We start from the raw sequence: 16,498 nt of genomic DNA, 5'->3' as shown, positions 1-16,498 counted from the left end.
TTTGGTACAAGAATTTATTTTTTTTATTTTGTAGTCCTTGGTTAAGAGAGGAGAAAGAGAGAGGTCATCGAATTCTAGCAGTAGAGAGAGAAATATGTCGTTGATACCGTTTATGCCATAAAAACAGATGATATTTGTGTCAAATGGTTCCATCTGAAGAAAGAAGTTCATACTAAGTGTTTTTTTTTACCTTTAAAGTTCATGAAAAAACAAATATAAACTCGGATTAATTTTTAGTTTCGTGTTGATTTTGGTTTTTGAAATAGTTTTTTTGATGCCATAGATAAGTTTTTTGACCCGGAAAACCTATTTTTGACCTAAAACATAGATAGAGCTAGGGGTGAGCAAAAAAACCGAAAAACCGATTAAACCGAAAAAAAAACTGAAAAAACCGAACCGTGAAAAAAAACCGATTAAAATTTTGAAAAAACTGACCGGTTCGGTTTCATAAGCCTGAAACCAAAAAAACTGAACCGAACCGAACCCAAACCGGAAAAAATTCAAGCCAAACCGGAAAAAACCGAGCCAAACCGGTTTGAACCGATTTGAACCGATTTTTGTCCTAAAAAACCAAACCGAAACCAGTCGGTTTGAACTGGTTTCGGTTTGGTTTCTGTATTTTTTTTAAAAAAAATTTCAGTTTGATTATTGTTTTTGATAAAAACTGAACCGAATAAAAAATGATCAACTCTGGATAAAGCCTTAAATAGGTTGTTGGCTCTATTTGTTTTTTGGTTGGCAACTGTGGTTGCCTGGCACAATAAGGTATTTGTGTTTTTTTTTAATTATTTTTAAAAATTAATGATTTTTTATGCTTTTTTCTCTATTTTTAAAATTTATATTTATATTAATATCTATCTTCTCTTTTATTTTGTTTAGTGGATTATTTTTAAATAATAATTATTTTTTATTATTTATTTAAATTTAAATAATTTTTCTGATTCATTTATATTTTTTTATCTTTTATATGAATATTTTTTTAAAAAAATAAAAATATATATTCAGATAATATTTATAATATATATTGACTGCATGATGTTTTTTTTTATTCAATTAATTTAATTTATATCTTTACTTTTATTATTACTTGTTTAAATAAAAAAAATTATTCTAATAAACAAATTTATAAAAAAAATCAGTTAAATGTTTTCTCTTTTAAAATTATATATCTTGATTTTCAAATATATCTTGATTTTTAAATATTATTAATATTTATTTATTTATTTGCATATAGTTCTTAATTTTCTCTCTCTTCTGTTCGTCTGTTTATGAGCCCCAAATCGATCAGTGAATCCCTTCCCAGCAGTAACAGAGAGAGAGATGAGGCCGATGCAGGTAGACTTATTCGCAGACATGGAGGAGCAAGGATCGACTGTGGCGATGGACGTAGATGACGTGGACACACTGGAGATGTTCGGGGAGGGAGTCATCAACATGGAAAACAAGCTCGCCGACGCCGATTTCTTCAACTATTTCGAAGACGATTTCGACGACTCCGACATCAACTAATCTGACCCTCCCTGTACCTACTTAACTTGGCCTGGCTTTTTTTAGCTTTAGAACATTGGAGAGTATAGAGGGAAAGAAACACAACTTATTTTTCTCGTGTTCTGCTTTAACTATTAATTAAATATATCTAATTGATTATTATTATTGTTATTATTATTATTATTGATTGCTGATAAACTATAATGTATGAAATTGTGTTTGATTGCTGTAGAAGGTTTAGCAAAAAATTGGGATTTTTTGGCGGTTTATGTTGATTTGGTGCAATGACTGTAGAAGGCGGGATGTGAAGAAATTACTTTCTTGCAATTATCTTCTTTTGATTGTTTTATTCTGGAGACTTGAAACAATATTTGTGTTTGAAGCATGTTTGTATCTGCAGGGTTGGAGAAATTATCGTTGTTTTTGATGTATTTTACTGTTTGATTATGGGTCTTCGATGACATTGTTATATTACTTTTCTTCCGTGCATGTTTTAGCTTAGGCTTGTTGAACCTGAAGGCCTTATGATGCAAACACGAGTTTTCATTTAATTCTGTTTTCAGGTCTGTAAATTAACACTGGTTTTGGTTAAATGTGATAAAAGATTAGGGAGGTGTGGTTCTTTGGTGTCATGATACTTTCATCTGCCACATACTGTGCTTAAATTTGTAGTGCTCCCGAAGTTTGATTTTTTACAACTGTGGTGCTGCTAGGGGCAGTTACAAAGACCTTTATGAAGACTTTGACAATTCCTTGCATTTTTAAGTTCATTCAGCATGGCTTTTCATTTGGAAAAACAAGTGGACTTGGTGCTTGATATGGTTAAATCTTCGTTGTTGCCCAGAAATATACAATAAAACCAGGCTAAACTTTTCGATATCTACATCAATAATAAGCTTAAATCACTTATGTTCTTCTATCTGGAGTGATGAATATGAAGGCTCGAGGAGTGTGTATGTGACTTTTGTGGAACTAGGATTATTTGGTGTCTTGATGGCATGTTGTTGATTTTGCTAGGAATGTTTTTCTGGTGCATTGTAATGGGTATGCAGATGTATGGTAGTACTTGGAAATTTTAGAAAATTCCTTTTTCATGGTAGTGATAACCTCAAGATTTATTAAAGATGTTTCTGAGTTGTTCCATGTCATTTGCTAAGATATCTGATGTGTGAGGGATTGAGCAGTTCATCAGAAATATAACTCGGACGGTAATATGTAATATGTTCGATGTTTTGAATGCCAGCGGCGGTAGGGCTAGCTGATGAGCTTTGTGCCATGAAGCAGGTCTTGTAGTAATTGGACTGGGTATTTAACTATTGATTGTTCGAGGCCTAGTTGAAGTTTATTTTGCCCTCTTCTCGTCCGCAACTCTCTGAGGTGTAATGCGTTGATTTGTGCCATAGCTTAAAATTATTTCAGACAACATTTTTTCTTCTTCTTTTATACAAAACAAAGACGATTTATGATGACTGAAGCCCTCTTCTAATCCGTTGTTTCCTTAGAGAACCCATCATACTTGGAATTAGAATTATAGAAAACTATATTGTCCAAGTCTTTTTGTCAAAGGGGGTGCCCAAAATAGTAATTGCCCGTGAGGTGCACAAGCTAGACCTCCAACGGGCATGACTTCAGCATATAGGAGCAGAATTTGTCCACGAAAAACCAGTATACATCTTTCTGGACGAATCCTCCAAGTATTCAGCACTAGACAGATTCTGGTAATCAATAATGCAAACTGCATTTGCCGCGGCAGAGTTTAACTTTTCCTCCATTCGTGATCAAGCATCCTCGCTAGTAAGTTGTCAAGCACAACGCTGTCTCCCTGCCTGCATGATTTCTGGCTTGAGATTTAGCGATGTAAATGGATATTTGGTAACGATATCATCAAATACGTGAAGAACGAATTCTTGGCAACGTTATCATCAAATTAGTGAAGAACGAATTCTAAGAGGTAGATCAACTGATTAGGTTTTGAATTTGCTCCTTAATAGTCACAAGTTCGAGTTTCATTAAAGCCACTGGAGGCTTACATGATCGTTAACTTCAGGGTGGAGGTTTACATGATCGTTAACTTCAGGGTCCGTTGAATTAATCGAGGTGTGTACAGGAATCCGGATATCCACGTTAATAAAAAAATACATAAGAATGAATCCTGTAGGTGATGAGGTTGGTGAAAACCTTTTAAAAATCACAATTTTTTCTTGGATTTTATGAACTGTTTATTACCAATATCAATAATTGCATCAATGTATAATAAGGCATACACAGTTTCTTATTTAATATATGTTTTGTTCTCATGATCAGTAATGACGAGTGAACCAAGTTTGACCAGGAACTATTGTATTCAGGGATAGCAACTGACCACGAGTGTATCAACCTCGTCCAAGGTTATGTTGGTTCTCACAAGATCTCGACGAGCTTCTTCTTATTTGAGGTTGTTGTCACGTAACGTCTAATGGACATCCCAAATGCTCTTGACTTTTTGGACTTTCCGAGGTTCTACAACCCCAAATCAATGACTTTTGTTCCAGTAAAGTACTAGACCACGTGGTACGCCAAGGCTTAAATGAGCTTGACACAACACCATTGGATACTGATATGTTCATAAGGTTGATGATAATTTTATTTTAAATTATTTTTTGTAAATAAATAAAAAATTATTTTTTAAAAAAATACGGGTTTGAACCGCGTTACCAACACTAACCTAATTTCAGATATTCAGAGAGGCTGTCACTGGGGAAAATGAAATTTGCAGCCGAATGTCGTTTTCCAAATTGAGAGTTTCGTCTCTTTGGTGGAAATGAATTGCCCTCCATGAACAGAGGACCAGAGATTGTGAATGGAGTCATGGCATCAGAACTGCTGCTGCAGTTGTTAGCAAAGTGACATTGTTTTTCTAGCTTTTGTTCATATTATCTTGCTTTCTTTCACACATCACAACATCAAAAGGCTTGTCTGTTTCAATCAATAAAGAGAAGGGCATTACCATTTAGTATAATTCAATTAAAAAAAAAATTATCTTTTAGATGAAGAATGATTCCATCATCTTAGAGTTGCGGCTAGTTGCTTTTTTATCAATAACTTTAAGTGTATTTTTTGATTGATGTTATCGTTATCCTATCTAGTTAGCTGTTTTTAAGGATATAAAAGATTTTGAAATGATCGTAGCGGTTATTTTTAAAATATTTTTTGTTCGGAAAATCATCAAAATAATATATATTTTTATTTTTAAAAATTTATTTTTAATATTAGCACATATCTAAAATACTCAAATTAAATTAAATTAAATTTTAATAAAATACAGGTTAAAAATCTCTTCCAAACATAATAATAATAACAACAACATTGCCTTACTACATCAAAAGGCTTGTCTATTTCAAGCAATAAAGAGAAGGGCCATTACCATTTAACATAATTCAATTAAAAAAAAATATCTTTTAGAGGAAGAATGATTAGATTATCATCATAGAATTGTCGCAAGTTGCTCTCTTATCAAGAACTTTAAGTGTCTTTTTTTGAGTGATGGTGTCATAATCTTGCTAAGTTAGCTGTTTTCAATGTATAGTTGTTATGTTTTCATAGGGTGTTGGTGATTATTATTTTAAAATATTTTTTATTTGAAAAGTTATTAAAATAATATATTTTTTATTTTTAAAATTTATTTTTAATATAAACACATAAATATAATTTAAAACACCAAAACAAAATTAATTCAAAGCAAAAACAAAATCTAAACTTTAACAAAAAAAAAAAAGGTTGAAAATCTCTTCCAAACAGGGTAATAATAACATTGCCTTACTAGGAGGGTAAAGTCCAATTATATTTGTTCTTCCATCCGAGAAAGTCGGCCAAAATTTCAGTTCTTGCCTTAAATAAACCTTTGCATGCAATTGAAAGCCCTGAATTAAACGAATGTGAAACTGAAACATTTAATCCAGACACCTAAGGTTTAATAATACATGGTTAAATGTGAAGGGAAAAGAGAAGAGGCAGCAGCCAAACTCCACTATAAAAGCATGCGTCTTCTTGGCAGAATAGCAGTCACTAGCAATCACTAGCACGACATCCTGCGAAGATGAAGAATTCTCTGTCCCTGAGTTTCATCTTTCTTTCTCCTTCACTCTTCACCGCCACCCTTCTGCTAACAAGCCAGTGCACTATTGTCCAGTCTGCTGCCAATGATCTGATAGCACAAACATGCAAGCACACACCGTACTACAACCTCTGTGTCACTTCTCTTAAGTCTGTCCCTAAAAGCTCCGGAGCAGATGTCCAGGGGCTAGCACTCATCATGGTCGATATAGTGAGGGCTAAAGCAAGCACAGCACTGAGATTCATCAACCAGGAGCTTAAAAGGAGCCCAGGATTAAGGCGACCTTTGAGGTTTTGTGCCAGCTGCTACGATGCAATTTTAACAGCCGACATCCCGGAAGCTATTGAAGCCCTGCAGAAGGGCGACCCTAAATTTGCTGAAAATGGTACAAATGATGCTGCCGTTGAAGCCACTTCTTGCGAAGACGGTTTCCACGGCAAATCTCCCCTGACCAATCTGAACAGGGAAGTGCATGACACCTCAGTAGTTGCTTCTGCCATCACCAGGCTGTTACTTTGATAGATTTTTCTCTTGCTTGTGGATTCAAATCTCTTATAAACGAGTCCTTGGAGGCTAATTCCCAGTATCAGTATTATGCCTACTAGCAATTATAGCCTCGTTCGTTATAAGCAATGAGATGATATAAGAAAAGGGGATTCTATTTTATTATAAGAAATAAGCAAGTTTTTTTTTTAATATATAGATCTTGTTCTCAAATAATTTTCATTTCTCAACTGAGACTTTCTATTAAAATTACTTAACAGAAATTATTAAATTCTTTATAAATGATATTTATATCACCCGAAGATACAGTTTGGATGGAATCCAAGACCATGTACGCATGAAAAGATTTAACCTGTAATTTCTTAAATTTAAAGGATACGATTGATACAAAAACTTGTTTGGAGGTAAAATTTAAACTATCTTTATAGATAGGGGCCAGTTTTAAGATTTGCCCAATATCATTTCACAAATGGGTGGGTCAATTACAAAGTATTTATACAATCACTTATTTAAACATGGCTTCCCGTTGTATATATAATAACCAAGGAAATATTTCAAGATTACAATTGAAAATTATAAAATATTACTATAGCCAAAGATATATTTTTTTATTATTAATTTGCCATTGAAAAAAAAAAAAAACATAGAACTAAGCTTTGGAGGTTATATTGTCTTCTCACCATAACACAAAAATCTTTAACATATTATATGAGGTTATATTTGTTATTTGTTTTAATGCACAATACAATTACAAATTTAGTATTGGAATAAATAATTCTAAATTTTTTTTGACTTAGAGGTGTTTTTGTTATTTTATTTTTTTGGAATAGTAGAATTACTATAACACTACTGGAGATAGAAACAATACAACTCTCTTATGATGGTTTTTTTTTTTTTTATCATTTTACATTAGTTTTGTTGTAGATTTAGAGGTTACTGGGGGGTATTATTGAAATAATCATATATTAAATATCATTAAAAAAATCTAAGCAAGCACCAGCGGGTGGACGACCCAGATGCCGTTCAAATAGCGCGTGTGGGGCTGTCCAATCACCAAACGCTGCATTCTAGAGAGACGTTTCGTAGATCACGGCGCCCTGCACACAGTGGTGTAGCGCGTGTACCTGACACACTGCTGGTTTGACGTTAAAGCCCTTTTTATTTTTCCTCGAATTTCACACCACCTCATGCAAAATTTATGAGCAGCCAACCCCTACAATTGTTTTTTTCTTCACGTTTAGTCCATGTGCTTTTGATCACTATTTATTTTTTCCAATAAGCTATGAAATTATAAATGCTTTTCAATTTAATCCCTACTATTTTTAATTTATAAATAATCTTTCAAATTACAATGTTTTCATTTTTAAATATATGAATAACCTATCAAATTACAAATATTTTTTAATTTCACCCCTGTGATTTTTTTAATCTTTTAAATTTTGTTTTATTCTTGTAATTTCTACTTATTTTTTTGACATCATTTTAAAATTTATTTTTCAAATTTCATCCTTCTTATGATTATTTTCTATTACATTTTATCCTCATTCTTTTCGTTATTATTTTTTGGTTTTTACAAGTTTTTTTTATCTTTAATTTTTCACCAACTTCATCCTTCCCAATTATGTTGGTTGTGAATTAAGTTTTTTAATTGAAATCGGGTTCAAGATTTCACAGGTTGTGAGTTTTAGAGGTTATAGTAGATTTAAAATGTTCGCCCGGATTTACTTGGTTTTTTTTCTCTTTTTTTAAGGTGATTTTTTTTTAATTTTTTATCCTTTTTGTTTTGTTTTGTGGTTAGCCCACCATTGTTTTTCAATTTCACACCTTGACATTTTTTAATCCTTTAATGATCCATGAAATTATAAATGTTTTTTTTCAAATTTTATTTTTCTTGGGTTTTTTTCTATCAAATTTTATCTCTATTTTTTTCTTTGCTTTTTTTTTTCCTATTGCAAGCTTTTTTTAGCAATAATTTTCACCGATTTTATCTTTTAAAATTAAATTGGTTGATAATTGAGTTTTTTTATTTAATTCAGGTCCAAGATTTCATGGGATGTGACTTTTAAAAATTATAAAAGATTCAGAAGGTTTGTTCGAGTTTTTTTTAAGATGATGTTTTTTTATTTTTATCCTTTTGTTTTGTTTTTTTATGGTTTGCCTTCTGTTGAGTTGCTCCCTTATAATTCTCTTTAATTTAACCCTCTATACTTTTTTAATTTACAAATAATCTATCAAATTATAAATGTTTTTAAATTTCATCCATGTTTAAATCTTTCAAATCTTGTACTCGTTATGTTAATTGCTATTTATTTTATCTATCATCTTTTTTTTTAAAATTTCATCTTTCTTGCGTCTTTTCTTGTTAAATTTTATCCTTATTTTTTTTAAGGTGAGTACTTTTTTGGTTTTTTGCTTTGTTTTTCTTTTCTTGCGATTTCCCTTCTATTAAGTTAGTATTAGATTGTTTGATAATTTGGATTAACCCAGGTCTGGTTTTTTCTTCATTTGTTTTATTTTACTATATTTTTTTTATATTATTTGAATTACTGAACTTAGAACTTGAATTTTTTTTTATTCTATCATATTTTTTTACATTAATTTTTTTTTTCCAGCCCCCGGCGAAGAGCATCAAATCTAGTTACTTCTAAGTTGATCTTGTAATTTAACCTTCATCGGTTGAGCTTTATTGCCATCCTAAAAATCTAGTTCTGCATCTGATTGAATTGGGTTTGTTTGTACTATCAGAGGCCCAGCTTTAGAACTTAAGGCCTTCTTCCAGGCCTATTTTTGTACTTGTGGGCTGGACCCCTGCTCTCTAATGAAGGCCTCTGCTTGTCTCCCCACCTCTCGTTATCAATCAATCAATCAATCAATCAATCACGGCTGCCAGATAAAGTAACGACTAACGAACGCCAAATTTAAATTACCACATAGCTGTTTGCCACGTGCCAGACACTGCCAAGGATTTATCCTAACACGTGGCGCAATTAACTCCTTCACCCACCTCCTCCTTCCACCGGTTACCACGTGTCACAACCTTTCCTCCAGAGACATCAAAGATTCAAAATCCCTTCTTGCCCGTCAAAACAGCCACAGAAAAGTGAAAACAAAATAAAAAAAGAAAAGGACCCAAAAGACCCTATCACACATGTCTTAAGCGTTAAGCCTAAAAGGCAGGACACGAGCACGTGACCGATCACGTTCCTTCACGCCTCTCCATTCCCTTATCCGCTCCTCCCCACTTCAAAAAAATATAAACCGTGTTGCCATCCAGAACTTTCACGCGCATTCGCATCCCACCGTCCATCACCACCTGTACAAGAGAAATCTTAGCCACCACCTTTCATCGCGCCTCTATTTCCGCCACGTGTCATATGGGACACGTGGCGTTTCATTTACGGTACGAAAAAGGGATTGACTTAAATATTATCCTCGCAGTATCTATAAATAAATTCGCCATCCCTCTTCACCTTCTTCATTTCCTACACATTCAAAATTCAACGGCTTTCGTTGTAGCTGAAAAGCGAAAAGGAAAAAGAAAAAGAACTTTTTTTTTTTTTGTATAATTTGTACAGAAATGGCAATGAATATAACATTTCAGATCGGAGCTCTAGCTGGAACACCAATCCAAGCAGAATCAATAACGAGCGCAAGCACCGGCAGTGACTCCAGCGCGGCGGCGGCGTGGAAAACTCCAATCCCAAGCATCCGATGCAAAATCATAAAACCGGAAACGATAGAGCAAAAATCACAACCAACAAGCCCTTGCAGGTCTCCTATATTAAGCGGAAGTAACGGCATCCGTCCAGATCTATCAGTGGCATGCCGAGCATTCGCGACAGAAACATTGGAATTTATGACATTGGATGAGAGTAAGGCAGCAGAAGAAGAGAAGATGTATAAAGAGGGGAAGACAGAGAAGGAGAAGGGAGTGCCAGTTTATGTGATGATGCCATTGGATAGTGTAACGATGGGGAACACGTTGAATAGAAAGAAAGCAATGAATGCTAGTTTGCAGGCGTTGAAGAGTGCAGGTGTGGAAGGGTTGATGGTGGATGTTTGGTGGGGATTAGTGGAGAGAGATGCGCCGGGTGTGTATAATTGGGGAGGGTATACCGAGCTGTTAGAAATGGCTAAACGACATGGTCTCAAGGTTCAAGCTGTTATGTCGTTTCATCAGTGTGGTGGCAACGTTGGAGATTCTTGCACGTATGTTTTATTTCCTGCTTTTTTAGAATTTAGTGTACCTTACCTTTTACTTATGAGCGTGAAATACACTCGCTGCTGTTGGCCACATATGTCTAAGCTCGCGTGGGCGGTTGGCTTGGGATCTGTCAGAAAACGTGGAGTTTTCTAGATTCCTTGGCACTTGAAAAAGTACTTTTTCTTTTTTCTTTTTTCAGTGACATGAACAAAAATTACCATCCGTGGAAGGTCAATGTAAAATCTGTTTTTGATAGTACCCTGAGCTGCTTGTATTGGAAGTGTGAATTGGTTTTTAAATTACTGGATGCAGGATTCCATTACCCAAATGGGCCGTGGAGGAGATTGATAAAGATCAAGACCTTGCATACACTGATCAGTGGGGAAGGAGGAATCATGAGTATATATCACTTGGATGCGATACCCTTCCAGTTCTCAAGGGGAGGACACCTGTGCAATGTTACTCTGATTTTATGCGGGCCTTTAGAGACAACTTCAAACACCTTCTTGGTGACACCATTGTGGTAATTGCTTAATCACGGCTGTTTCTTCCTTTTTCAATAGTTATAAATCATGATTGTGTTAAACTGTTTTGGGTTGAATATGATTAGTTTTGATTGTGCTCCATTATAGCTTTCATTTTTCGAGGGTAATCTGTCTCTGTTGGGCTGCATCTTGGCTTAATTATGCGTGTGGTTTGCTTTGTCATTTCCCTGCATGATAGAGCCCTTTTAGTACTCGAATAATTGATTCTAGTGGTTTGATGTCTTTGCTTGAATAATTTGTCATCATTGGTAACGAATTGATATTGTCAACAAGTTAGAGCAATGATGTCACAAGTATGTCTTGAAAGAAGTCTGTTGTCTAAACTATTTAGAATTTGTTCTATCCAGGAAATCCAAGTGGGAATGGGTCCAGCAGGTGAGCTCCGCTATCCTTCATACCCGGAGCAGAATGGAACCTGGAGATTTCCAGGAATCGGAGCTTTCCAATGTTATGACAAGGTATTTACTTTCTCTTTTACTTCTTAAGGGATTAAACCATCAACTTGTAATCTTGTGAATCTTACTTGATATCTGTTACATGATGCAGTATATGTTGAGTAGCTTGAAAGCAGCAGCTGAAGCTGCTGGTAAGCCAGAATGGGGTAGTACAGGCCCTACTGATGCTGGTGAGTACAACAACTGGCCGGAAGACACTCAGTTTTTCAGAAAAGAAGGTGGTGGTTGGACCAGTCCCTACGGTGAATTCTTCCTCACTTGGTACTCTCAGATGCTCTTGGACCATGGTGAGAGAATATTGTCATCAGCAAAGGCAACCTTTGAGAATATTGGTGTAAAGATCTCAGTGAAGATTGCAGGAATTCATTGGCACTATGGAACCCGGTCTCATGCCCCAGAACTCACGGCAGGATATTATAACACAAGATTCAGAGATGGTTACCTTCCTATTGCTCGAATGTTAGCTCGGCATGGTGCTATATTCAATTTCACTTGCATAGAAATGCGTGACCATGAACAGCCACAGGATGCCCTTTGTGCCCCTGAGAAGCTTGTGAGGCAAGTGGCACTAGCAACTCGGGAAGCAGATATCCCTCTTGCCGGGGAAAATGCACTGCCAAGATATGATGAGTACGCACACGAGCAAATTTTGCAAGCATCATCATTGAATATTGATGAAAGTTCAGATGATAAGGAGATGTGTGCGTTTACGTACTTGAGAATGAACCCTCACTTATTCCAGCCAGATAACTGGAGACGCTTTGTGGCATTTGTGAAGAAGATGAAGGAAGGGAAGAGTACTGACCGGTGCTGGGAGGAGGTTGAGAGGGAAGCTGAGCATTTTGTGCATGTAAGTCAACCTTTAGTACAGGAGGCTGCTGTGGCTCTCATGCACTAGATGTGGCGGACTTCTTGTAACAAACCACAGAAACAGCAGCCCAAGTCCCCCTGCTTTAGCCATGGCTGCTTTTCATATGCTATGGCTATAGAAGTGCTCTTAGCACCAAAGTAGTTGAGAAGGGGCTGTGAAATGTGCCATATTGTTCTTATAATGTAGGAACTCTCTGGAAACCCTTAATGTTCAATGCAAGGAATTTGTATTTTTTTCCTAAAAAAAAAAAAACATCATGTATGTACCACTTGCTCTCCTTTATTTTGATGAAGTATCACGTCTGGATTGTAATTTTCACTCAACAGGGTAATATTATTTGTGTGTTTTTGTTTTTCTGTTTTGAAATTTCTTTATTTATTTTAATTAATTTTAGATTATTATAATATGTTGATATTAAAAATAAAATAAATTATTTTAATATATTTTTAAACAAAAAAAAGATACATATATATTTTTGTTTCTTAAGACAATTAATCTCATGATTTCCTAAAAAGATGTTTGCATTTTCCTGTGCCCGTCATTGTAAGCCACAGAGTTTTATTCACCAAATCAATATAGAACTGGAATTAGGTTTTATAGAAAAGCATAGCTAGCATTTGAATTGAGATTGGAAGATCGTGCTGGGCAGTCTTCTTGTCAAAGCCATCGCACGTGCCGCCTCCTTAATAACTTCAATTTCCCTTTTCCTGATATAACCCTGTGCTAACTTGGCTAATATTGCAATTTCAATACCCGATTTTTTATTTTCACTCCATTAGGGTGTAACGTTTTTTTTAATTTCATTTTTAATTTTTTTCAAACTGATATTTTAACTATATCACTTGGACCACGTTGGGACATAACTTAAATTTTTAATTTTAAACCTAAACTAAGCAATTAATCAAGTTGAGATAGTTTTTTTTCTTCCAACTTTATATTTTTTATTTTAATTTTATTCTTAAATTTTCTTTAATAATCACTCAGGTTGTAATTGAACTGATCACGTTAATTTTTTTAAAACTCATATTAAACAAAAAAATTTCAAAATTAATCCACTAACCCTAATTTAATAACAATAACTAATATTTATCTATATCCTAATATTTTTTTATGTTATAATTGTTTTTTATCCGACCGCGTAGTTCTTAACTAAATGTCATTTAGCTGCCTTTTAAATTGCTGCTTGGAAGATTTTTAGCTTGCCGCTTACCTTCACATGAGGCATGCAAGCCTCCAGGATTGCAAGGCTGGAAATTTAAGTAGAACAAAATATTTTACACATGTACAAGTGAATTATTTTTCAAAATTTTTTTATATATTATAGAGACAATAAAAATGAAAAAAAAAAACACTACCAGATCTTAGAACCTTAAAAATACCAATTCAGCCTCGTATATATAAGAAAATAAGACAAATTTCAAGCTTTTAATATTATAGTTATTAAACTCATACCGGTCCAGCAAGTTGACTCGGGATCCGATCGATCCGATAGCTGGACCGATTCGGGTTTGTTAAAAGACTAACATAGGCCTAAAAACGAGATGTAGGGATTGTCTAAACAAATAAAATGATTCCAAATAAAAGAATTATAAGATTTTAAATATGCATCACATGCAATTCATTGTGGTACTACCTTATTGATCATGTTATAGGAGAAAAGAAGAAAAAAAAACACAAGCAAACGCGTCTTAATTAATAAGTTCAATAGATGCATACTCTTATTATCTAATATTTCTTCATATTTAATGCTTAATTTCCCCTTAGTTTCTTGTTTATTTTTTATTATATGGGCAGATGCAGTTGTAAATTGAATTTAACCAATATTTTAATACATTTTATTTGCTAGTATGTAATTTTGTTAAGAAAAGTATAGATATAACCAGAAATATAAAAATGGATGGCAGATAGCCATCCGAAGTGCGAAGATCCGTATTTCTCTCTTCGTAGAGGATCATATGGATCAATTAACCGAGCAAACCAGCAGAGGCCCTCAAATTCCACTTCAAAAGCAGGAAAACCCGCTCTAAGAGAAATATTACCACCTCCTCTTCCTCATTCCCCCGTCGCTATATATGTGCACTCACTGCAAGCACAGTGAGTATACAAGCGCAGTACTGATACATTTGAATCCCAGATTAGAAAATCAAGTTTACATATTACCCAAGGAAATATGTCTAACATGCAGCAAAGCTTCAATGCAGGCCAAACCAAAGGCAACACCCAGGTAGGAAAAACACGTGAAGCATGCACACAGGGAATAATATTATCAAGGTAGGAATATAATTTAATTTGTTCGTTAAATTTGGTGCAGGCTAAGGTAGAACAGTGGACTGAAACCATCCAGGATACAGCAAATGCAGCCTGTAGAGACAGCACATCAGCTGGTGCTCAGTCAACCGGAGATTCTGCTCAACTAGAGAAGGATCACAGTGCTGGTTTCCTGCAGCAGGTAACTATATATCTCCTCTCTTAACCCTTGAGCATGCCTTGTACCCTTTAGGCTTTAGGGTGATTTCAAAGAAATCAATTAATTTTGTTCGCATCTATTTTTCTTGTGTACACAGACTGGAGAGCAAGTGAAGCATGTGGCTCAGGATGCAATGGACTCTGTGAAGAACACGCTTGGTATAGGTCAGAATAAGAAATGAAAGAATAACCTCTGCTATACATGGTCTGCCGAGCAACCGGATTCCGATTTATGGATATGCTGCTGATGCAATTGCTCTTCTTTTTGCATGGACAAGTATAGCACTTTGTTCCTTTTCCATTTGTTTTGGGACCCCTCTCAGATGTAATAAAAGTTCTCTCTTCTTTCTTGTTTTTCCTTCAATTTTCTTATTAAAAGTAAACATCGATGCGATAAAGTAAATGCAAGGATTGACAGGTCTAAAACCGATGTTCTTCATATGAGAAAACAAAAAAGAAGAAAAAGATACGAAGCACATTAATGCATCTAGCTCTTAGTTTTAAGAATCGGCCGGGTTAGTTTTTTTTTTTAAAATCAAATATTATTTTAATAAAATAAAAATAAAAAATAAAAGTCAACGGATTTACAACCGGGTCTTGACCAGGTTGTCGAGTCAACCCGCCGGGTCAGCCGGATTATACCAGATTTTTCCTTTTCTTTTTTTCTTCAATCCGGCCCAATTCCAGTCCCGAATCGGCCGGATCTCGGATCGACCCTCCAGACCGAGTTTCAAAATTATTAACTAGTGTTCAAAGAGATTGAGTTTAAAATCTAAAAACGTATCTATAAGAAATTCTTAAATTCATCTCAACGCAAAAAAAATTAATATGATTTTTTTATTTGATATGTAAATTGATTAAAAAACAAAATACCGCTTATTGTCAAATAAAAAAAAATCTTAAATTAAGAATAGTATATTATACTAAAGTTAATTTGGGTTCGATTAATTAGATTTTGTTTACATTATATCAAACTGATGTAATGAATAAAAATATATGAAGAAAATATAAAATCTTATGGATGAATGTAGGGGTAAGCAAAAAAACTGAAAAACCGATTAAACCGAGAAAACTAGAAAAAAAATAACTAAAAAAATTGAACCGTGAAAAAAAACCCGATTAAACCGATTAAAATTTTAAAAAAACCTACTAGTTTGGTTCGGTTTCGATTTTATAAGCCTGAAACCGAAAAAATCAAAACCAAACAAAAACAAACCGAGCCAAACCGCAAAAACCGAGCCAAACCGCTTTGAACCGGTTTTGTCCTAAAAAACCAAACCGAAACCGGTCGGTTTGAACCGGTTTCGGTTCGGTTTCAGTTTTTTATTTTAAATAATTTTGGTTTAATTATTTTTTTTATAAAAACCAAACTGAACTGAAAATAACCACTCTCGAATGAATGTATCATATAAATAAATATACAGTACTCGATGCCAAGTTACCATGATTTGGCACATAATCTATCCATGACATGTATTAATGTAATCTGTATACCAATTAATCTACTAACTTGTATTTATAATTTTTAGTGAAATTATTAAAATAATGTTAGAAATTATGATAATATTTATTTTTTAAAATGTTTTTTATTTGAAAATATATTAAAATAAGTTTTTTTTTATTTTTTTTAAAATTAAAATCATAAAAATAAATTTAATTTGAAAAAGTAAAATTTTTTAAAAAATATTTTTTGAATATAAAAATAAATAAATTAAAAAATTATTTTGGTGCGTGAAGGGGCAGATCGCTGAAAAAACGACCGTTTGCCAGCTTGGTTCCACAATTTTCTCCTCGATCCTTCTTTTTTCTTGCCTTGTCTAACTATGTACACGTGTCTTCACGGTATGCACCCAAACCAAAAAAGAAAAATAT

The 16,498-nt window shown here is 34.1% G+C and overlaps 4 protein-coding genes across 4 annotated transcripts; all 4 read left to right on the top strand.

Annotated features, from left to right (window-relative positions):
• The first annotated feature begins 1,234 nt into the window (after nucleotides 1-1,234).
• On the top strand, nucleotides 1,235-1,659 carry LOC7460003 (small acidic protein 1). Its single transcript, XM_002314484.4, has one exon. The coding sequence runs from the start codon at nucleotides 1,321-1,323 to the stop codon at nucleotides 1,507-1,509; it is 189 nt and encodes a 62-aa protein (XP_002314520.1). The 5' UTR covers nucleotides 1,235-1,320; the 3' UTR covers nucleotides 1,510-1,659.
• A 3,700-nt stretch (nucleotides 1,660-5,359) lies between these two features.
• On the top strand, nucleotides 5,360-6,279 carry LOC7475437 (cell wall / vacuolar inhibitor of fructosidase 1). The gene has a single exon (XM_002314485.4). The coding sequence runs from the start codon at nucleotides 5,564-5,566 to the stop codon at nucleotides 6,098-6,100; it is 537 nt and encodes a 178-aa protein (XP_002314521.1). The 5' UTR covers nucleotides 5,360-5,563; the 3' UTR covers nucleotides 6,101-6,279.
• A 3,284-nt stretch (nucleotides 6,280-9,563) lies between these two features.
• LOC7475438 (beta-amylase 1, chloroplastic) lies at nucleotides 9,564-12,516 on the top strand. The gene is made up of 4 exons (XM_002314486.4): nucleotides 9,564-10,294; nucleotides 10,602-10,812; nucleotides 11,182-11,292; nucleotides 11,381-12,516. The coding sequence occupies exons 1-4, from the start codon at nucleotides 9,663-9,665 to the stop codon at nucleotides 12,185-12,187; spliced, it is 1,761 nt and encodes a 586-aa protein (XP_002314522.2). The 5' UTR covers nucleotides 9,564-9,662; the 3' UTR covers nucleotides 12,188-12,516.
• A 1,503-nt stretch (nucleotides 12,517-14,019) lies between these two features.
• On the top strand, nucleotides 14,020-14,976 carry LOC7475439 (late embryogenesis abundant protein 1). Its single transcript, XM_002314487.4, has 3 exons — nucleotides 14,020-14,384; nucleotides 14,472-14,609; nucleotides 14,725-14,976. Exons 1-3 carry the CDS (start codon nucleotides 14,331-14,333, stop codon nucleotides 14,806-14,808), a joined length of 276 nt encoding a protein of 91 aa, XP_002314523.1. The 5' UTR covers nucleotides 14,020-14,330; the 3' UTR covers nucleotides 14,809-14,976.
• The last annotated feature ends 1,522 nt before the right edge of the window (nucleotides 14,977-16,498 follow it).

This window comes from Populus trichocarpa, chromosome 10 (assembly GCF_000002775.5).
Source record: "Populus trichocarpa isolate Nisqually-1 chromosome 10, P.trichocarpa_v4.1, whole genome shotgun sequence".
NCBI lineage: Eukaryota > Viridiplantae > Streptophyta > Magnoliopsida > Malpighiales > Salicaceae > Populus > Populus trichocarpa.
The sequence above is the reverse complement of the archived record's forward strand: the minus strand, read 5'-3'. Positions and strand labels throughout refer to the sequence as shown.